Below are 22,483 nucleotides of genomic sequence, written 5' to 3' on the forward strand. Positions count from 1 at the left end.
TCCTCTTATACAAATTAATTATTATATTTAATCTCCTATAGCCATTTTATGCACATGATAAAGAGATGTGCAAGCTAAGGTGTGTTAGAGTAGTGTGAATATTAGTATGTCTTTGAATGGGAACGTAATGTCAGTGCCTCCTTTGGGAACAGTTTTTGTTGGGAGTTTTTGCTATTAGTTTTAGGGTTAAAAGTATTGATTAGTTAAAGGGGCAGTAAGTGCACAAAAATAATGAGTCACAGATGTAATATTATATTTAGGGTTGGGGGCTTTTGTGTAATTTTCTTTTGTGTATATTTTCTGTTTTTTTTTATATACTATTTATATGCAATCATTTGTCCCATATGTATTTTAAATGTGACCACATCTATGACGTTGTAATATGCCCTGTGTATTACATGTATGCAATTATCTATATAAAATAATATTTGTCTAAGCTTAACACTAAAAGAAATAGTTTTGTCCTTTGTCCCGTTTTAAAAATAAAACAATACAGCGGGATTTTCATCAAGGACACTCTATGAAAAATGAAACACAAAAAACACATACACACACACATAAACACACACAATCTGACCTCACTGTACCCAGACACCACACAATAGGCGATGACATCACCACAGACACGTCTAGAGCCAGACTTTTGCCTCCAGGAGGAAGGCCCCTGAAGCCAAGCATTCATCCTTCAGCAGGTCTACTCTTTAAACAAACCCACAGAGCCGTTCTGGCCATTTGATTGTGAGCCGCTGACTGACCAGCATACACAGATGCCAACTACAGTCCAGCTGATTATGAGATTGCATTTCCCACCCTCTCATTGCTTGTATGAGGATGTTCTCATTAGGGGTGGGCTTGGCGCTGGCCATGGTGATCTTATGTGGCTCATGTGTAGCTGTTCCAGTGCGTCCCATTCTATTGTCAGAGCTTTTCTATGGAGATTGTACAAGCTGTATGTGTGCATGCCTCTTCGTTATTGGTTTGTCTGACTTTTCCTCCCTTTTCTTTTAGAAAATCATAGTTCTCCGTCTTTTTAAATGTCGCTCTGCTGCTTTGGCGGTGCAAATTGTCTCTTCAAAAAACTGAACACTATGAAACATACTATGTACGAGAGAAATGTCTTCAAGTACAACAATATATTTTTGCCATATCACCAATATTTCTCATGTACATACACACACAGATGAAAAATACTGCCCTTGAGGTGTGGACAGGGCAGCTGCTCATCCAGGATTTCCCCATTTTCCTGAAGCATCTATTCACCAGGAAAACATTCTGAGTAAATAAAGTTTTCACATTCATAATGCATTCTAAATAAAGGTCTAAAAAGAGACTGAGGTGGCAGTCATTCTTCTACCCAACACAATCTACCTGTTAATCCTTGGCATTATGAAAATTCAGAGCTGAAAATAGTCTACAGAGAAAAGCCTTTCTAGAGCTGCATGGAACTGATGTTAGTTGCCACTAGCTCTTGGTCTGTTATCAGTGTTTAGCCACCCGTCAATTTGCATGAGGAGGCACAGGATTTGCATATGGCCCACAGTAACTTTCAGCCACAGGGACATGGCTCAGCAGATCATCTAGCCATGAGCTACTTTACACACTCACTCCACACAGTCTCCTCAAATGCTCCACTAGGGCTGCACTTGGTACTGAGATTTGCATTGCAATATGTGGAAAAATGGAAAAATATGATACGACACATGCTTCAAAACCTGTTCTGACTGATATTAAGTAATGATACTTTGTATAATTATACTTTGGATGAACATCTAAAAGTACCAGTTTGAATCATCTGTATACTGTAGTCTTCCACAAAAGTCAATACTACAATTACATTTAACATAGTGTTTGATTCTACACTTTACTGAGCCAATAAAGCTGCTGTGAAAGTGCTAGGATTTAATTTATCTTAAAGTTACAAAGTGTAGGTCTCTAGAACATTATCTTCTCAAACAGTAGGAACATAAATATTATCCTATACACTTTATTTGCCTTACACAAAGAGTAATAGTATCTGCCTTCACTCACAATGATATTTAGCAGCAAATCAGCAATAATCTGACAGTGAATGGACATATACAGTCCTCCAAAACCACCACACTTACACATACTTGATTCCTGCACAGACCATTAGAATCACCTTCCAGAGCCGTAATGTCATAAGAGACAGTGTGTGTCTACCATGTTTCTCACACTTTGTGTCTCACTCACAGACATCTACTGACAAATTAGCACATAAGTGCTGATGTGAGGGCAAACAGCCACCAATCAATCCCTGGCTTGTTTTGGGCAGGGTGCCCACGGCAGACAGTGAGAAAGGACTTTTGTTCTTGGCTCTGTTTCCTAAATCTGCACATCAAGTACATTCAGTGCTGTATTTCACTCAGCTAGTATTATTATTGTGCCAGCACAGCACTAAATTACAATTTGGTACAAGAGGGCACAATTGGGTATAGTCAGAGTAAACTGCCAAAGCTAACTGAGCTCAATGTTATGTTTCATCACTTTTTTGTACAGGGAGGCTCATTAAAACAACCTAAGGAACTGTTTGAAAGTATGAGTGAAATCTAGAACTCCAAGGCTACGTTCACATGGTGAAACTTTCAGCTAGATTCAGGTTTCAAGCTGTGTGAAACATAATTTGGCAGCCACATGAAACAGTTCAATGACAAGCAACGTCAAAGTTTTCAGTCATTTCATCAGTTTAGAATATTAATAAGTACATTGCATCAGTTTGGCTATATAAAATTATTGATGTGTTATTTAGCCTACTTTTCCAATATGTATCATTTTAAAGTCATCAGACAACAGAATTAATAACACAGATACATAGATAACGATACAGCAGACTACAAAAGAAATACACAAAGACATTTGCTAGCTAGCAAACTATTTTCCAATTTCGCCAGAAGTAGTTGATCAGTAGTTGAGCCAAGACAAATTTGGCTTCTTTAGTTTAGCACTAGAGCTATGAGGCTAACACTGCTTACAAACACTAGAAGTCAATAGTCACCTAAATCTTTTCCATAAATACATTCCCAAAACTTCTTTCAACCCACTCAAACCGCATTCTGGCATTCATTATGGTGGCACAGACTTGTGAGTGTGGTTTAGGACACAGTAAGACATAATAAAATATAAAAATTGAAAAACACCACCATAAATCTGCATGCAGCGGATAGCCGTTTCAGACAACAGTGGTTTGCCAAAATTGAATAAATGCAGCTTCTGAGTGTCTTTTTATGTGGTGTCATCCTTAAAGTGATATGTGTGGCTTCTGCATGTAAGCTGACCTCAGGGCCCTCACTGGGAGGCAGTTCACATCCTCTGAACACAGCCATGCAGCTCAGAGCTACAGAACAGAGCATGTGGCCTACGTGTGCTGAGGGATGGAAGAGTGTGTGTGGGCGGCTATGACCTCTCTTTGTCCTATGAGCCCCTTTTTCAAAGACCCCACAGCAAAGTGGGACCATCTCTGTCCCCAAAGAGACACACATTGCCTAGTCAGCTCTACCTCCACCCACACTGAACCACACAAACGGCATGTTACTGCAATCTCACACATACAAAACTACAAATACACTAGAGGCCTGCTTCCTGACCCGAGACCGGCAGAACCCAACCAAACACCGGTTCCAGCTCAGGCTTGGGTTTGTTTTCCAATAATTTTTTTTTTGAGATTTTGTGCACTCACACATTTTCTCTCTCTCCCTCTCATAAAATTATAGCCTGTAGCTATGTTTGGAATAGCTTTGGAGTGTGAGGAGTGAGTGAACGTGTCCCTGAATGAGACCAGGAATGATGAGATGGATGTGTTGTGTTAGTAAAAGGCGAAAGTGGAACTTTGCTCTTGCTTGTTAAGCTCGCTCAAAGTGTGCTAAGCATTCATGCAAGCAGAATGAAAAAGTAATATGAGGAACTATAGCACAGTGGGGCTAGTCAAGGAAAGGCAGGTAAACGTGCAGCCAAAACTAAGAATTTGTGTCCAGAATAATAGAAACGTTGGTATGTATTCGTACATTCATACAAACTGCCTCTGTGGTGACTGTAGTGGTCCTCTATGTCGAGCTGGTCTACCTTGATGTCATCCAAATCTAGGCTGCCTCTGCATCGACAGCCTCTCGGTGTAGCAGCATCATATTTAACATCTTATTTAACTTATTCCAAATCTTGTTTCACAGAGTGGCATTAGAAAACTTCAACCAATGGCACAACATCTATGACAACTGGCATGCCATTCCAGCTGGATGGGGGACCACAACACATTAGCTATTACAATGGTTACAGTTAACTAATTCAAAATCTGATTTCATGCAATTAGTCCAGTGTCTGACCCAACAGGTTTGTTGAAAGGGAAAAAGAAATCAAAAAAACTCTGGGGCACAGCTTCTGCAATTTCAGAGGCCAAAATGCGAAACGTTGTGGACATGGGTAATAGGCAATGTCTACCCTCAGTATATGTAATACATATCAGTGTATATAACTAGATTACTGTTGCAATACCACTGTTAACAGCATGATTAATGATGAAATAAATCCTTATCCACCGAACAAAAAACATTCATTTTAATCTCTTTCTCTCTCTCTCTCTCTATAAAGACACTCAGTCCTTCTTTTTTCCCCTTTTATTTCTTTTTCCTAATCAAAACTAGGTCCTGTGGTTATGCTCCTAATGCAGTCAGATGACGCAAATGTGTCCCAGAGATTAGGATTAGTCTGCTCTGTCATGCACACGCTACATTAATAGACACAATAACACACACACACACACACACACACACACACACACCTGATGATGAGCTGAAGCAGCTGCTGCCAGAAGCCCAGGTGTCCTGCCCTTACCTCCCCCACATACACATACACACACATGCAGAATTCAATAAGTTGCAGCATGCCAACGCAGACAGTACCTATGGATCCTGAGGAGTGGAAATTAACACAAAAGTAGAAAGTACATCTGTCACACTTAGGCCTGTACCAATAATATCAATAGTATCAATAACCATGTAGAAAATAACAGCAGTAAACATACCAGGGTCGGGAGAGGGGGTGTTATTCAACTCTCCTGTATGTAGTTCAGTGTTAGGAACCATCTACAAATTACCAAGAGAAATTGCTGCTGTTTTATTAATATCTGTAAGTACCTCTGGTGACAATGTGTGCGAAAGCATTAGCAGATTAACTTAGCATTTCCATCTACTATCACTATTAATAATAATAATAATAATAATAATAACAACAACAACAGCAACAACAACAGCAATTTTTTTTTCTTCCAGCAATTTTCTGATGGTTTTTAACTCTGAAGTAGAGACACAAGCAAACAGTGACAGCCCATGAGCTGAAGCTTCAAACATAATAAATGCACTTAGTAAAAGTTATGGATGTAGTATACTGTTATCACTAATTCGACCCCAAAGCTGGCCACAACAGTAGTAATCCAGTAATAAAGAGCAGAATTGCACGTTGCACAAAGTCTAGCATCCAATGCCAATGTCTCTGTAACCGTGTAGCTGAGCCTGTTTTTCCCAAGAGCCAAGTTCATCTTGTTCGAAGTATGAACACTGACGCAGAGGGCCGAGGAAGTGCTGAAGTGTAATCAGTTACCACAGACAGCTTTTTGAAGACTTTGCTTTGCTTTTTTATTTCTACAACAGCTTTAATAAACGTGATATTTATGAGTGATATCATATCAATTAAAATGTATTAAGTATGTTCAAGAAGTATGAAGTATGTGCCTTGATATGTTTGAATGAATTAAATAAATAAAAGTATTAATAAATAAACACTGCATTTTTAAAACTGGCGATATTTTTTAACATCAATGGGGGTCGTTGCCACAGTAACCCAGTTGACCGTCAGTGGGCACAGGCCTGGTCACACTGTGTGTGAGGAAGTGTTGTTGTTAAACAGAGACCCTGAGGGGCACAGGGGGAACTTTCCACTGCACTATGTAGGTGTGCATGCTTTGGATCTTCATGAAAGGACAAGGTGTCTTAGAATGTGTACGCTTACGTGTACATGTGCTTGACCACATACGTTTGTCGTTTGACCTTTACTCTGTTTTGGGTCTGAAGAGAGCGCAGGATGTCTTTAGAGTAAACTTGAGCGTGTAACTCTTCTCTCTGCTCTTCACAGAGCTTGTTCAGCAAAGTCTCTTCTGAGCTCATTCAGACGGAAACTTCCGCAACTCACTGCTGCTGACTCCTGAGAACGAACTCCACACACTCATCACTGAAGCACAGAGCAGGACAAGGAGAAAGAAGACATAATCTCTACAGGCTGGTCTAAATCTGAACATTTACAGCAACAAAACTTACATAACCATAAATGTTCAACGTAACCCCCAGTGTCTGGAACTGTAATGAATTTTCATAGTACACAGACTAGGGGGTGTGTTTCACGCATTTCTCTTTCATTCTTTTTTTTTTTGTTTGTTTAAACAAAGAGAAAAAAGTATGAAGACAAAATCTTAGTGCTGTCTCTGCCTTCGAAAGTTGCAACTGTTTGTATACTATAACCATACCTGAATAATATATTTTATTGTTACACAATATACAATATACTCACAATGTTTTGCTCAATTTGATCAATTAGACCAGGCAACATACACCAACAAAACAATAATGTCACTTTTTAAAATGTTAGTATAGTGCAGAGATGTTTAAAGGACATAAGCAAAATGGTTAGTCTGTATGTTGTACAGCAACCATACAAACTAGCTAGAGCAATAGCTAATCCGGTTGAAGGCTTAATAAGGTTTAAAGGAATGCCATCTTTAACTTCAACTAAATTAGCTACTGTGCTAGCATACTAGGCTGGTTATTTAAAACCGTATCAAACCTGACGCTGCTGCAAGCTGTGATAATGAATGCACATTATTGTGACAATGCTGACAGGCCTTGCTAAGGCCTCACTTGCCTTGGTTTAGGTCAGTGTACACAATTCCACAATAAGAAAGACACAGGGCAAAAATGGCATACATGGGAGAGTTGCAGAGTCAAACCACTGCTGACCAAAAAGAACACAAAGGCTCATCTCACGTTTGTCAAAAACATCTAGATGACCCCCAACACTTTTTGGATAATATTCTGTGGACTGATAGGTCAACACAAAACATGGGTAAAACATGGGTCCCATTACACCTAGCATAAAACTAACCATAAGAACATTACACCAACAGTCAAACATGGTAGTGTTAGTGTGATGGTCCATGGCTGCTTTGCTTCAGCAGGACCTGGATGACTTATATTCAAATGATGAAACTATGAATTCGGCTCTCTATCAGAAAATCCTTGAAAGAGAATGTTCTCCCATCAGTTTGTGACCTAAAGCTCAAGTGCAGTTGTGTTATGCAGCAAGACAGTGATCCAAAGCAAGAAAAAGGTTAATTAAGGTTTTGGAGTGGCCAGGTCAAAGTCCTGACTTGAATTCCATTGAGATGCTATGGAAAGACCTTAAAAGATTCTTCACAAGCAATCGCAAATGTTTGATTGCAGTTGTTACTGCCAAGGGTGGCAGAACCAGTTATTAGGTTTAGGGGGACAGTTACTATTTCACATGGCTAATACAGGTTTTGAATAAATATTTATATTCAGTTAACAGAATGATCTTTTAAAAGCTACATTTTGTGTTTACACATGTTGTCTTTATCCTATATTAAAATTAGTTGGATGATATGAAATATTTAAATGTGACAAATTAGCAAAAGCACTAACTTGAGTCTCCATCTCAGGTGCAATTATTTTTTACTCAGTATTTTACTGCATGTCACCATATAAACTAAAATTACTAATTATGCTTTCATGGATGTCTGGCAAAGAAAAAAATGGTTTTGGAGTGAAAGTCAATAACACAGTTATTGTATCAATCATATTGTTATTTTCCAACCTTGATCACCACAGGTGTAAGAAATTTAGCACAAGAAGTCAAAAAATCCCTCCTTCAACAGATCTTTCCACCCATTTTACTGGAAAAGACTGAACGAGGTGCTCTGTGAACAGCCACTTTCTGTGTACTGCACCCACGCTCCACACAGCCTTTTAAAATCCAACAAAAACGTCCCCCAACTAAGACGCCTACATTATGAAAAGGCTGTCTGGTTTGAGCTATTATTTACAACCTAAGAGTGACCATGTTGACCTATCTTTTCTCTTTCTATTCATCATTATTGTGCTTTTTCTCCCTTGAGACTGCCCAAAATAGGTCATGGCTGTGGCAGACAGGTAGTGAACAGAAGCTGTGGGCCATTCTCTCATAGGTCTTCCTGTGCTACAATTCTACAGAGACTGCAGTGGCCCCTGTTTTGACTGCCACCGTGGTGCCAGAAACAGAAAACAATCAGCCCATGTGATGGTAAAACATGAGTTTGCTGGAGCCGAAGGAGAGATTTGAGCCTGATATTCTGGCTTGGAGATGACAGTATCGATAAAATCTCTCTGAAGTTTCAAAGTGGGAGTCATTGTTTTGTTTTAGTAAAACTTTGTCACAGGGGAGATAACGATGATCAGAAAGAAGCTAAAACTGCAAAGAAGATACAGGTTTGAGTGCTCGCCAAAAATGTGAAAGTGACCTGAAGAGGTTTCACACCTGTGTAATGGTATAATAATAATAATATTAATAATAATAATAATAATAATAACAATAATAACAACAGCAACTACTACTACTACTACTACAACAACAACAACATCAAAGGTGACATGGTTGTCTCATGTATTCTTCCTCAAATCAAGTCTTGAGTTGTAAAGGTATTCTATTTATTTCCAATGCAACTAATAGTGATTTCACTCATACTACAGCACAAACCACTGAAGGACAACATTACAGCATCCATAACTGAGAACAGCACTGAGAAATGACTCTCTGAATGGTCTTTGAGTGGTTTGGCCATCAGCATAACAGTCATTTTCCACTCCATGCCACACTACCGATCATATTGATTTTTCAGAGAATAATGAGAAGCTCCATTCATACACATACCCAAGAGGTCACACAGAAGCCCCTGTGTGTAGTAGAGACCAAATTTTAAAAATGTTCAAGACAAATGCTGCAATGATTAGAATGCTATTTACTGTGCTAATCTTAAAAATAAACCAGTGTTCAACAGTTGCAGGGAAACTGCAGTATTATAAGGTTTTGTTATAACAGCCACAATGTCATGAACATATATAAAACCATATGATTTTAGTGATCTAGCCTGAGTCATTGTTAGAAGCAGACTTGATCTATACTTCAGCACCAATGACACTATCCAATAACGGCACTGCAGTAAGAGATCACTGTCATATCACCACATATGTCACCACAGACGCCATATGATCATCAACCTTCTCCTCCCCAGCAAAGGCCAAGATGCTTGGGGACAGCAGGCCGTGATACTGTGGCTGCTCCAGCATGGCCAGTTTCTTTGGCTCAGCTGTCCAATATCCCTTTAGGGACTTTGGCTAACTCCATTATTGCCACCTATGCCTCGTTTTACCAATGAAGGTGAGCGCGGTGAGATCAAGGGAAGGGCCCCAGCAGGTAGACAACCCAGTGGATTGATTAAATGGAGGACAGTTGGATGGTACAGGTGGTGGAAAGAGTAAGCGTTGAGTGCCAACATGCTGTTGTCCTTGTCTGGCACTGGCTCTCATGATGCTTGTAGTATTGCTGCCAGGAGGCTCGGCTCTGTCCCAACGGGGGCAGGGAAAGGTGCGAAAAGAAGGAAACAGGGATGCACTATATAACACTGGCCAATGTATTTCTTTTCAATACATTGGCCAGTGATACACAGTGCAAATGGATAAATATAACTACTAAAACCGGCCTGACATTAGAATTATAACTGCTAATTAAAACCAACAATTTATTGTCCTGTAGTTGCTGGTGCTGTGCTTTTCTAATCTTTTCAACTCATTTAAATAGAACATTGTGGATAATAACACTGCCCCACGCACAGAAATCTGGAGGAATTGTCTGTTAAAGCAGTAACATTACTGCTATACCAGTGAGACTCCTGGGCTAAGACTCTTAACATTATATTCAATTAACACTGTGAAGGACTCTGAATAAGAGTGTTTGCTAAATAATTTAAAACATTTACATAATACAAGAATATAAGTGTAGTGTAAACTTGGCAGATGACTGAAAAGGTGTACCTTTTTATAGTGAAATATATATACTGCATTTATAATGCAGTGCGTTTTTTAAATTGCAAGGGCTGCAATTTTAATGATAACCTTTATTAACAACAATGTTGTCTGAACAAGTTTTAAGTGGGAAAATTTTATCTAATAACACAATGCTTGTGAAATGCCTGCAGAAGAGACCAATCTACAGCAACCAAACATCAATTGCTGTTCACAGGACAACACAGCCATAACTAGTGTTTAGCAGTCAAGACTCAAGCCAAAAGGAGTGGATGTGCTGATATTCATGGCCAGAAAAATAGGGCTGGACATTAATATACATAAAATATTCACATTTTAAATCATAGTCATAATATAGGTAAGAAAAAAATCATGATTATTATTATAATTATTATTTTCCCTAAATCGTTCAGCTGTCTTTAAAATGTTATTTGTTAATTTCTTTATTGGTTCAGAAATTCCATATTGGTGCATTTCTTGAAGAAGGGAAAAAAAAACAAGTTTCCCATAACTCTGTATGGAGCCCTAGAGCTTATAGGTTCCAGTCATAAACACTTCTACTGGAAGGTGATGGGTTTTAATTGAATAGCATTCAGTACAGTACCTGCCATGCCCCTCTCTTTATCATGCAACCTACTTTGTTAGATTGAAATATCATGTATCCATAACTCAGTGGCTGATTAGTGCATGTGGTCACAAGTGCTGCACAAGTGCCTCAGTTGGCATGCAGACAAACACGCGCGCACGCACACAGCTTGCAGTAAAACCTACAAAGTAAAACCATGTTTGTTCAATCCAATTATGCAAAAACTGTTCAGCATTTTGAATATTTATTCTTGCAGGTTTTAAAAAAGATTTTATAGATTTTATCATCTAACAGTCCGTGGTAGTCTGTCATTCTCTGTTACCCAATCAATTAGCAGTACAGCAAAAGAATTAAGCTCATACCCTACAATCCCACACTGAGCCAGCCTACAACTCCCAGAGGGACGTTCAGGAGCCGATCCCTGAGCGGGCCCTACTGGATGGGATTACGCCCATTATAAAGATCTAAAGAAACGCTATATGCAGCACAGCCGGGTGCTGGCTGGTCTGTGGGAAAGAGAAGAGCTGCTCTGCTGTATGAGTACAACTTTAAAACACAGGCATAATAGCCTGTTAAACAAACAATGGCACAGACAGCAGAAACTGAAGAAGGTCATGGATAATGTGATGGAGTGGGTGTAGTAGTTGAATGGAGTGGATATGATAGAGACTTTGTGTGTGTTTGAAAGAACATTATTTATGAGAAGAAATGAGTATGTGTGGGTATGCATGATAAATTTAATTATAAATGTCACTAATTTGCTTGGCTCCGCTAACATATTTTCCTTGTTTGACCTTTCAGACCATGCAGTAGTAATCCAGGCTAAAGCCCAGTTGCTTGAGCACTGTGTGAAGAATCTACATAGAATCTGCTACTGCTACTGTCCTTCAAACATCGCCTTTAAATGGATTTTAAAGACATAGCCTCCAGCACCCCACTAAAAGCAATAAAAATAGGGAAAATAATGTTATTTTATAAATATATTACACAAATATTTTTGTATAAATACATTCTGATGATGCTTATTTTGTCCATTTATACCACTATAAAAAATGTACTGCTTTTTAAATGAAAGAAATCTTTCTATAAGTTCAGACTTAAGGAAACAAGACAATTGGGATTACTCACAATTAACTATGCAATCACAATTAAACATTTGAATTGTTTGACAGCCCTAATAGCTACATAATGCAGCTGCAACACGCAATATATTCAAAATGCACTGGTATGCTCTTAATGTGACACGCTTAAATACTAGCCTTACCTTGACCATAATATTTCACTTTGTCAGAAAACCCACAGAAACACTTATCTGGAACATCTAAGGAGAATGCTCATAGCACACAACAAAACACCTACTGAGTCAGAGGACTCATTTGCATATGACAGCATTCTGCAAGATCAATACTGTAAATATTAATATCAAAATTATTAAAAAGTGGTACACTGGACACTTTGTGCAGCCCCACTGTATGTATGTTTGAGATGCAGCTTCAATCATAAGTGTACTAGGGCACACAAACCTCTGCTCCACCAACTTCAGCCACCTAGCAAACTAAGATTAGTGCCATAAAGCCACAACATTCCACCTCAGCAGAGCGGATTCTTGGACAGTTCACATACATGCACACATATTCCACAACCGATAAGGGGTAAAGCTAAGAAACTGGTCCTTCACAGGAAACAGAGTCTACTTCCACCAGACATGTGCTCTGAAATGCTGACAAAGCACGGACACACGTCGACCCAAAATATAAACACGAGCATACAAGATGTAAACAGGTCATGAGAGAGTTAGGCAAAGCAGGTTCCTAAAGGAAGAAACAATTTGTGGAAATGCACAATCCAGAAAAAGAACAAACATGAATACATGTGAAAGCAAATAGGAACACATACACACACTCACTCACACAAAATCATATGGTAACATGGGAGAAGCCTCAGTAAAGTCCCAGTGGCCAGGTTCAGTTACCTCCTCCTGCTGCTTCAAGGTCAGCTTCAAGGACTGACTGAGAACTGCAGTAAGGCGTGGCAGTGTGTTGATGTATGTGTGTGTATGTGGGGAAATGACAAAGAAAGAGAAAGACCCCTACAACAATAGTAATTTAGCACAAATATTTTACAATATATTATTACTGTCATGTCAAATCATTGTAACTGCCATTGGAATGAATAGGTATATGAATTCAACAGTGAATATAACTGAATTTAAATCAGCAAATAGAAAACACTGAAGTTTTTCTCATAATGATGTTTGGTTTTATGTTTTAATACTGGCATGTACAGTTTTATATATAACAAAAATATTCCGACTCCAATTGTAGGAGTGCTTTGTTCACCTAGTTTTAGCTGTATGTAGGCTATATCCTCCCAGCGATGCCCCCCTTGACGTGTCAGACCAAATTTATACAACTGACTGGTGCAAGGAAAATGTGTGTAACAGCCTACTATCACAGTCATAGTAATTATTAGAACTTTACATTATGTGATCTTTTCATGACAAAATGGCTCATAGAAGCTCCACAAAATAACTTAATAATCACATCACATTAACTTACATTAAAGTTAAAAATGTTTCTTTTGATTTTCTAAGTGAAAATAGGTACATACTGTACTGAGAAAATAATTAATAATATGATATTTCTGAGTTCGCAATTTTCTTTTCTTTTTTTGTTTTGCTTAGTTTTACATACTAGTGAAAAATAAAAATAAAAATATAAAATGTGGCATAATACAGGTTTTATTTTACTGCATTTCATTTTCATGGTGGGAGAGCATGCAAATGAGTAAATGAGTTAAAAAAAAAAAGAGAGAGAAGAGAATTCTTCAATTTCGGAAACATAAATCCAAAAATCTGCATATTCTCTGAAGAAGCTTAAATACATCAGTCAATATAGCTTCTCTGTCCTTTAAAAGGTCACTGAGGTTAATCAGTTTTAATCTGTGCATTAACCTCTAGTCATCAAACATTCATATGCATTAATGTGCCACAGACAGATGATAATTAACCCCAGTGCTACACTCGCCTTTTGCTAAATGCCTCTATATGGCCAAATCCGCCGTTCAGCATTTCTCCATGACCCTGCTTAGATTAGCTGGGTGTGCGTGGGGCAGCCTGTGCTCTGTGGCCCAGGATGACCCCCTCGGAGGTGGGGGCGAGAGAAGAGACAGCCTTTATGATTCAGAATGCTTGGAGGTCCTCCCTGGGGATCACCCTGCCAGATTAGCTAAATGCCATCTCTGCATACACAGTGGAGTTAAGAGTTTAGTGTGCACGAGTGAGTGTTTGTGTGGAGAATGAAGAGACTCACACACACACAGAGCTCTCTAAACGTCACGTCTGTCAGAACAGCTCAAGGTGAGAAATGGAAATGCGATCCACATTCAGTGCAAATGGGCAGAAGAAGACATAGCGAGTCTGAGCTACACACAATGCATCTAAGAATCCAATGGACCACTTTTAAAATGGATGAGACACTTGACTCCTCTAGCATTCTCAATGCACACTTAAACCTCAATTTGTGCACCCTATGGTACTTACACTGTTTGTACTAATGATTTATGAATATTGGCATGTTTGTTAGGATATTGTCATTGGTATGGTGTGCTGAAGTGTTTTTTTCCTGTTGTTTCTTGTTTTGCTTGCTTTAATTGACCTCTTCATGCTTTGTCCACAAATGCTTTCTTGGGTCGGAACTATAAGGAAAAGCTATACAGAATGTTGTTAAAAGTCCCAATGAACCTTTTGAAAAGTTTTGGTCGAAATACTTACAATTAAAATGTTATTTTTACTTATATTCATTTTATACATTTGTGAAAGGTCACAATTTTAGAACAGATTTATTAAGCCATAGTTGACGTGGATGCAAATGTGTTGTCGTTTCCAACCTACCTAGTTTCAATTATCTATAACAGAAGTAGCACAGCACTTTAAACTAGAAATAGAATGTTATGTAGCAGCTCTGAATAAAGATTGCTACAATTTCTCATTGAGTTCACAGTGTTTTTGTCAACGTTCTGTAAAGTGTTCTGTCCAATCTCTTAACAACTGCTAAAACATGTTAGAACTGCTAAAACATGTTAGAACTGCTAAAACATACGTGGAAGGAGCATGGAGAGGTCAACCATTTGAAATAAAAACATAAAAAAAAATCTACACGTTTACAAATGTCAGTAATGCCTTTTAAATAGCATTGGGTTTTATTCAGTTGCTCTCTTGCTTTCTGCATTAATTGGCTCCGTTCACACCATAGTACGCCTATGTGGGACCACCACCTCTCCTTCCCCTGCAGATCACACAGGTCCAAGCCAGTGCACTGTTTAAGTGTGTAAGCTTCTTAGCACAGAAAGGGCTTAATTACCGGCTGCTCACCCAGATCCCAAAGACCAGCCCTTTGTTATTGCTTATCGGGCTCGGTGATACATGGAGAGAACAGAGAACCAAAATGAGTGAGCTGGTCATTCCTGTGGTCTGACAGACAGGGCATTTCTTATGGTCCTATCATGGTTATGCAATGTGAACAGCAAAAAATTAGGCTGTATAAAGTACCATGTCAATAATGAAAGGCCACTCTATTCACCTCATTGTTCCCACAATCTCACTCTGGAGCTAGGCAAAAAAGAGGGGAGAGTTGCAGGGTGGTCAACGGGGGTCGGCAGGATTTCAAAAGGCTGGAGTGGAAGCGGTTCACGAATAAGCAGTGGGGTCGCGGAATGGGGCCTGCATTCGTGGCCTTGCTGATCTGGACAGTCCGGCAGGGAGCCAGAGCGGCCTGTTGGAGCGTGAAGGAAGTAAATGGCTCATGTATGTGTATTTGAATTTTCAATAAGAAAAGGCCTCATTGAAATTCCTTGAAGCTTAGCTACACTTCAGAAGTGGCAGAAGGCAAATGGAGCTCCGTCAGCAAAATAGTGCCCAGATTAAGTGCCCAAAATGCCAAAGGGCCTTTGGATCCATTTTGAGACAGGTACCACTGTAAATGACAAATATGTTTGGGGAGGAGCTGAGAGCTATGACCATCGTCCACTCGTCCCAACAAAAGGTTTTAATACATGGGTGTGAAACATGACAGAAACATAATATCACAACACTCGAGGACACTTGCCCAACACACAAGTGGGGTATAATAAATAGTCACAGGTAGTGCTGCATTTTAAATACTTGAAAAACTATGAGAACAGTTCAATTTTACTCACTGTTACACTGACCATCACAAAATCAAGTTAAACAACACCTATTACGCATCCTCTGGGCTCTGAACTCACAATTTCCTGTCAACAGGGAAACACTTTAAACAGCTATCCCACTTGGGAGCCCCATTTCTTTTTAAATAAACATCAGTGCTGCTTTACATGCTGGCACACCATCCACAGAGGTGAAAAAACTTGTTAAAAAATGTGCAAACGATGACAAGTCTTGACCATCTATTACCAGTTTGCTCAACTGGTGTTAAAGGTCAGCTTACCCTTGACTAATTTTGAATAATATGATGTATTTTCAACTGTACATCTCCACATACTAGGAATAACATGATTGCCATTTTTATTATGTGGCTCTAAAAAAGTAATCCACAAGTCTGAGTGTTCTGTTGCATCTACTCACCAACAAGCCTTAAGAGATACAGGCATAGTTGCTAAAACTAGGAAGAATTCATTATACTCCATTTTAAAAATCTATTTCTTGAGATGAAATGAAATATCGTAGTACATGTGCTGAACAGTACTCCAAGTCTCTTTTCGTTGCACCCATCACTCTAAAAGGGTCAATGATTTTGCATGTCAGTCCAATGGTGCTTTCTTAACATGGTACAAAAGACCCTACCCTGTCAGGTTTACGAGCCTGTATTTCACCACACTATTTAAAATCATTTGGTCTTTGTGTTTAATCACAGTATTTCAAGCACTCAACTGCCCACAGCACCGACTAGTAGATCTATTAGATGACTAATCCACTAGTTAATGCAGTCCCTACTGTGTAATATTAAGTCTTTGTTCCTGAAGTTACTATTTCAGGCAGTTAACCGAATATTCTAACTCTTACAAATATTTGAATTTCAAAAGTATTCAGAACGTGCATCCTTATTGATGATGTCCACAATACGTACAGGAAAGCTTAATGAGAAGTAATATATCACAATGACAGTGGTATATCACTCACCCCCTTACAGTAAAAACATAAGTACAGTATAAATGTATTTCTGATTTCAGTCGTAACCTAAATGACCTACCCATACGCTTACACAGCACTCAGCCCTCTATTAATATATAACTGCAGGCTGACATGTCACAATAATTCATTCTTTTAATTGCCTGTTTCCTTTCACATCATCTAAGTGCATCTATCCCAGGATGTATGTATGTGTAAAACATAGTTGCTATTCAGCCTCTCAAGGGGTCCACACCTGGCTCCAGACTGCAGCAGTAAGCCCCTTAGTCTTCTGCCCATGGGCCACTGTGTGTGGGAGACTGTAATAGCAACACAGCTGTGTGTCCTTGTCATCCTGCTCACACACAGAATCATCTATACCACACTCGCAATTAACAAAATGTTCCTCTTTGTCTGCCTCCAGCAAGGGCTAAATGTTTATTTTTCCTCTTCCGCCCTTTTGACACTGAAAGAGAAAGAGACACTTCCTGCTTTCTCTCGCTATATTTCTCTCTGTCTCTCTCTCTCTCTCTCTCTCTCTCTCTCTCTCTGTCCCTCCCCCCTGCTTCCCCTCCACCCGATCTCTTCCTCTTTTCATCTGAAAACACAGCTACTCTTTTCATCCTATCAGGCAATGGAGTCCAAAAGGACAGCATCTAATTAACTGAGGAGGACAACGTCAATTGACTCCCTCTCTTTTTTTCCGTCCCCTGCTCCCTCGCCCCATCTCTTATCCTCACTGTCGTTTCATTGAAACTACTGGGGAGAGAGGAGGTGACTGTGGATGGCCTTTTAAAAAGAGGGCCTGAGGCAAGCAAGAGCTGTGAGCCAGTTACGGCTTGTGATATTTTATGCAGAGCTTGCAATTGTGTGTCATCAATGTTTTCGCCTATTAAAAAGGCCTGAAAGGCTACTGTAGGTCGCAGGAAAGCAGATTAGCGTCATAAGTAGAACACAGACATATAGCCGTGACCTCTTCGGCCTTCACTTCCTCACTAGCACATTGTACTCCCTAAAATGAATACTGTGAACTCTTAAAAGCGGTTCTTGGCTAGAGCAAATAGTTTTAGGAAAGCCCTTTTTGGTGGTTCTAAATAAAACCTTTTTAGAGTTGTTTTAAACTTTACAAAGGCTCTTCACTCTTAAATCTTATTTACAAGAATGGTTCTTTTAAAAATCATCCACTCAACAGTTTTTCTATGGTGTCACACCACAGAAGGACCTTTGCTTTTGTGTAATATTATTGCTGGCTGGCTTTTCAATACCAGTACCAAAGGTCTTGGTGTTTCCACCGAGAGCTTTGATTCTTTTTGACAGAGATAGCCCTAACCTATTTTAAAGAAGTAATTCTAACTCAAACACCATAACATAGTGCACATGCCTATGTCGTAGTTTAGCATTAGACACATTTTTGCCCTCACCCCTGTGATAAGCACTTTTGTGTGTCAGATGTAATGCCAATGCATGCTGTGGTTCGGGGACGACTGCAGCAGATCTTCAATCACTCAGGGCTTGCTCCACCCATCCTGCCCTTGCCTCTGACGAGATGCTTCGTAATGCTACGGCAACAGGAAACAGTGTGAAGGAGTGCCTCTGGCCCGCGTGGCTGAGGGGAAGTCATTCTGTTCGCATACACAGTCCGAAATCACTAATGGAGCTGCGAAAGAGACCTCAGAAGACAATAGACATAACTACATCACTACACCACATTACAAAGAAGCCCTACACCCGTCCCTAGGTTGTGCACCACAGAGTGCCTACATTAATCTTCAGATTAATCAAATCATCAAATTCATTATCAATTGATTTGGCACAGCCCTGAGGAATTGTTTCTGCAGCTACAGTTAAGCAGTTCGTCAGGACTAAAAAGCTGTATTAGGATCCAATTTTCTCTCTTCTTGTCACAATTGGGGCAGAGCCCATGTGGTTGGCCTTACAATTACACAAGCAATGCAGAGTTTATAACAAAAAGGTGGAGCACACCTTTGCAGCAAAGTCACTGCAGTGTTCCTCCCTTTTGTGTCATTCTGTGCTGATCTGGGCTCATCTAGCCAATTCCTGCTCCAATGCTCAAAATCTGAGTTTGCTTAGGATCAAACTGGTTTCATGTAAGTTCAAAAAAACAAGACTCACAGTCATGCCTCCTGGGGGTCAAAATGGCCTCAACATGTGATTCCAATGAGAAGGAAACGAAGAGCACGTCTGTAAAGCTACCATGAAGCTCTTAATCAAGAGGAGATCTTAACAAGCCCAAATCATTCACGCTTCACCCCTGCAGCCTTGAGGAAGGGGGCCATTCCCATAAACAGGGCTATTACGAGACTGGTTCCCACACAGTTCACCTCTTAAAACCAGCTCCCCCCAAAAACCCCACACATTCTCAGCCTGGCCCTAGCAAAGTTCAAACAATGTCGTGAGGAAGCAGACTGGACATGTAAACAGGACATTCATTTTTCAAAACTGACGGCCTCCTGCCCTCATCCCTGAGACGGGGCATCACTCAGATTGTGCAGTTTGGCAACTATTAAGCCTAAATCTGTGTCAAACCAAGATGAAATATTTTTAGCACTATATGATTATGAATTCCAGACAATTCCCAAAGAAGGCATGAGATACGGGTTATCTCCAGCCTCCAGAGACATTTCTGAGAGCTGCCTCAAACAGCAGACACAAAGTCTACATGTTATAGATGTCCTCTTCTGTATCGCCTGAGAATCATTAACAGTTGCCTCTAAACACATTTTCTCTTTGGGTCTAATTATAACAACAGTGACTCAACATCTGAAGATCTTCTCATTTGCCAGCACCAGGGTGGGGGCAAAGAAAAGCATGGCCTGCAGATGACACAGGCCCTGGGGAGAAACTCACACACATACAAATACAAATACCAGTTCCCACCCACTGCAGGAGAAGAAAAATCAATCTTTCAATGACAGGCATTAACAGCGATTACGGAAAAGCAGGAAAAGAGGGGGCACAGAAAAAAAAAACACTATGGGAAAGGGTCAGCACACGCTCAATCAGAGAAGATGTGGGAACAAAGATTATACGCAAAAACGTGATGCTTACTACACAGACATAGTCCTGACCACAGAAATCTTTAAGACTGTATCATAATCAATGAGCACCTATACAAGTCTACTGCCATTTACACAGCACTGAATTTACAACGGTAAAAAACTAAAACTAACATATACATACTGCGATGTTGTGGGCATCGCCCATCTTTTCAGAACACTGACCAACTGCATGTTTCATTAAAAAGAGATTTAGTAGAGACTCCCAAGTGATGTAGCTGTCAAAGTCTATGCCCTGTTGTGGAAATACCTTGAGTTTGCTTTATTGAATATAGTGAAATCTTGCTTTTCATAGTTTCCAATATCATTTTTAAATGCAGTAAGTATTATATTATGCTTTTTCACATATTGCTGACCCTTAGTCCTCTCTGTGTCCTGATCACACCCAGCAATGTATATTCTTGACAAGATATTGCTAAACAGAACAGGCAATTGTGCAACTCCTGAGTTCTCTGTGCATTTGCCCACATGACACTACCAGGCTGTTCGTCCCTAAGGCGCCCACACAAAGTGCATGAGGTGCCAGACAGACGTGTTCTTGGATGACGTAAACCTTTAAACTGGCAGCGCAGCCACCTTTGTCATGCTCAGAGGACCACGTGAGCACCACTTCATTCATAGATGCCACGGCACCCTCCCATCTGCAGGTATGACCTCCACGGCATGCAAGCCATGCCTGTACAGAATACACCAATGCAATCAATGCAGAAGCATGCACCTGCAGCTTCACTTCCTAATATGAAGCCCATCCGCCGTAGGCTTGGCTCAGCCCTTTCAGCATTTTAGTACGTTATGCTTCCTCTTTTGTGCAGCAGCAGAGCACAAAGGAAGCCACAGACGGGGCTCGCAGCCTGGGGAAATGGGGCTGTCTGTCACGCTCGGCTTCAGAGAACCATTACACCTCATTTCTTGACCACAGACTGAACTGCACTCATGCCCCCACCCCCCCACCCCACCCTCAGGTCAGATCTCAGAAGAGTGGTGAGCAGACAATAGGCGGACCAGGTCTAGCTTTAGACTCTAGCTGGTTACCATCCTCGATTGCTCACATGCAGCACTATTTTATGAACTCATCCACCCCCTGCACTTGATCAGAAACGTCAATGTGACTTGAATTGATGCACAGCGAGCTGCAATCACACTGAATCCTCCTCTACAGTGGATCAATCCTTTATCCTGAGCAGCCAGAGGGTATTAACAAAGAACATGACAGACCACTGATTTTAAAGGGAGACACTGCTTTGCAGCTTAGTCTTGCAGCAAAATGGTATTTTATTACTCTTGCAAACTCCATAGTTGGTTACTAAAATCCTCAGGAGGTCGATGTATGGACTTCTGCAGTGAAGGCTGGACGATATTATGAAATGTGATCATGCACTACAGCTGCTGTCACCCATGGGAAGGTGTTTGAGAAACGTTGTAGAAAAATGCTAAATATTAGACGATAGTCTGTCAGGATGTGCTATTTTACGCACAGGGGGCTTCAGGGGCTTCAGCGCTGTGTGTAAAACGCGCGAGACCCACCTCACACCTCGTCTCGTGAATTACCTCTCGCAGTACCGCCCAAAAACACCGCCACAGAGCCACGACGGTCTTAAAACTCTTCTATTAGGCTTGTATGTGACCACACGACGTGTGAACATGTGCGCTAAGTGTTCTTCGTGTCAGTCTCCTCACACAAAGAGGAAACGACCGTTAGCCTGCACGAGATACCAACGTTACGTTACATTACCTGAGTCGGCGGATTTTCTGCGTGGAATGAAAAAAAAGAAGACTCTGCCTTACCTTAGACAGACTTTGACACAGCAGTCGTTTTGCCCCGCCATCGTTTCTCCTTCTCCGGCTTTCACAGCTCGTCCTTCAGGTGAGAAGTGCTGTCAGTTTGTGTGTGGTAGCCTATCTGCAGAAACGCTGTGGTGTCTACCAGCACTCGTCTCGTCTGTCACGTCGGAACAACAGTTAGCGACGCGAACCCAGACATTGTCCGTATCCGTGAACAACACGGCTGAAAGGAAGCAGGTAAAACATTTTCCTAAAACATGGCAAAAGTGGCTGTATTCTTCTCCTCTGCAGTCCTGCAGTTCCGCTGTGAACTGTCATATGTGTCTGTGTCTCAGCCTACACACACGAAACCGCACAGTCGTCGCTGAACCTCCTTTCTCACGCCGGGGGTGGGCGTGGACTTGCGGAGTGACTGACAGCCTCCCGACCACACGCGTCTGCTGGTTCCGCCCACTGCACGCCCTAATTGGCCAATTAGACGCCGGCACCGGCTTAACCGAAGAGCACGCACAGCTAGGAGTGAACAGAAGGCAACATCTGAGTCGAGTTTAACGGCTGTAAACTGAGAGAAGTGGCTCTGAGGAGAAAAGGTACAAAGGGCAGCGTTTAAAACAGCTCCTGGGTGTTATAGGGCACACCGGGCCAGAGACTGAAAGGAAGAATGGCTGGTCTATAAGAAGAATGGCTGGTCTATTGCTGTTATAGTAAAATAGGCTATAATTGTGAGAAGCGGATTAAAGTGTTGTGTACGCTGAGCTAC

General features: G+C 40.6%; 1 protein-coding gene across 8 annotated transcripts in view; it reads right to left on the reverse strand.

Moving 5' to 3' along the window:
- kif21b (kinesin family member 21B) overlaps positions 1 to 22,205 on the reverse strand; it is an 86,586-nt gene extending 64,381 nt beyond the window's left edge. For 5 of the 8 annotated variants that reach the window (XM_017712853.2, XM_017712861.2, XM_017712841.2 and 2 more), the window contains exon 1: positions 21,727 to 22,203. In XM_017712853.2, the coding sequence (XP_017568342.1) occupies positions 21,727 to 21,767 (41 nt within the window). In that variant the 5' untranslated portion in view covers positions 21,768 to 22,203. Of the gene's footprint in view, positions 1 to 21,726 lie in introns of all 8 variants that reach the window. The other 3 variants (XM_017712848.2, XM_037532314.1, XM_037532313.1) reach the window with 2 other exon arrangements.
- Positions 22,206 to 22,483: the final 278 nt, after the last annotated feature.

The sequence above is a fragment of the Pygocentrus nattereri genome, chromosome 21 (genome assembly GCF_015220715.1).
Source record: "Pygocentrus nattereri isolate fPygNat1 chromosome 21, fPygNat1.pri, whole genome shotgun sequence".
In the NCBI taxonomy this organism is placed as follows: domain Eukaryota; kingdom Metazoa; phylum Chordata; class Actinopteri; order Characiformes; family Serrasalmidae; genus Pygocentrus; species Pygocentrus nattereri.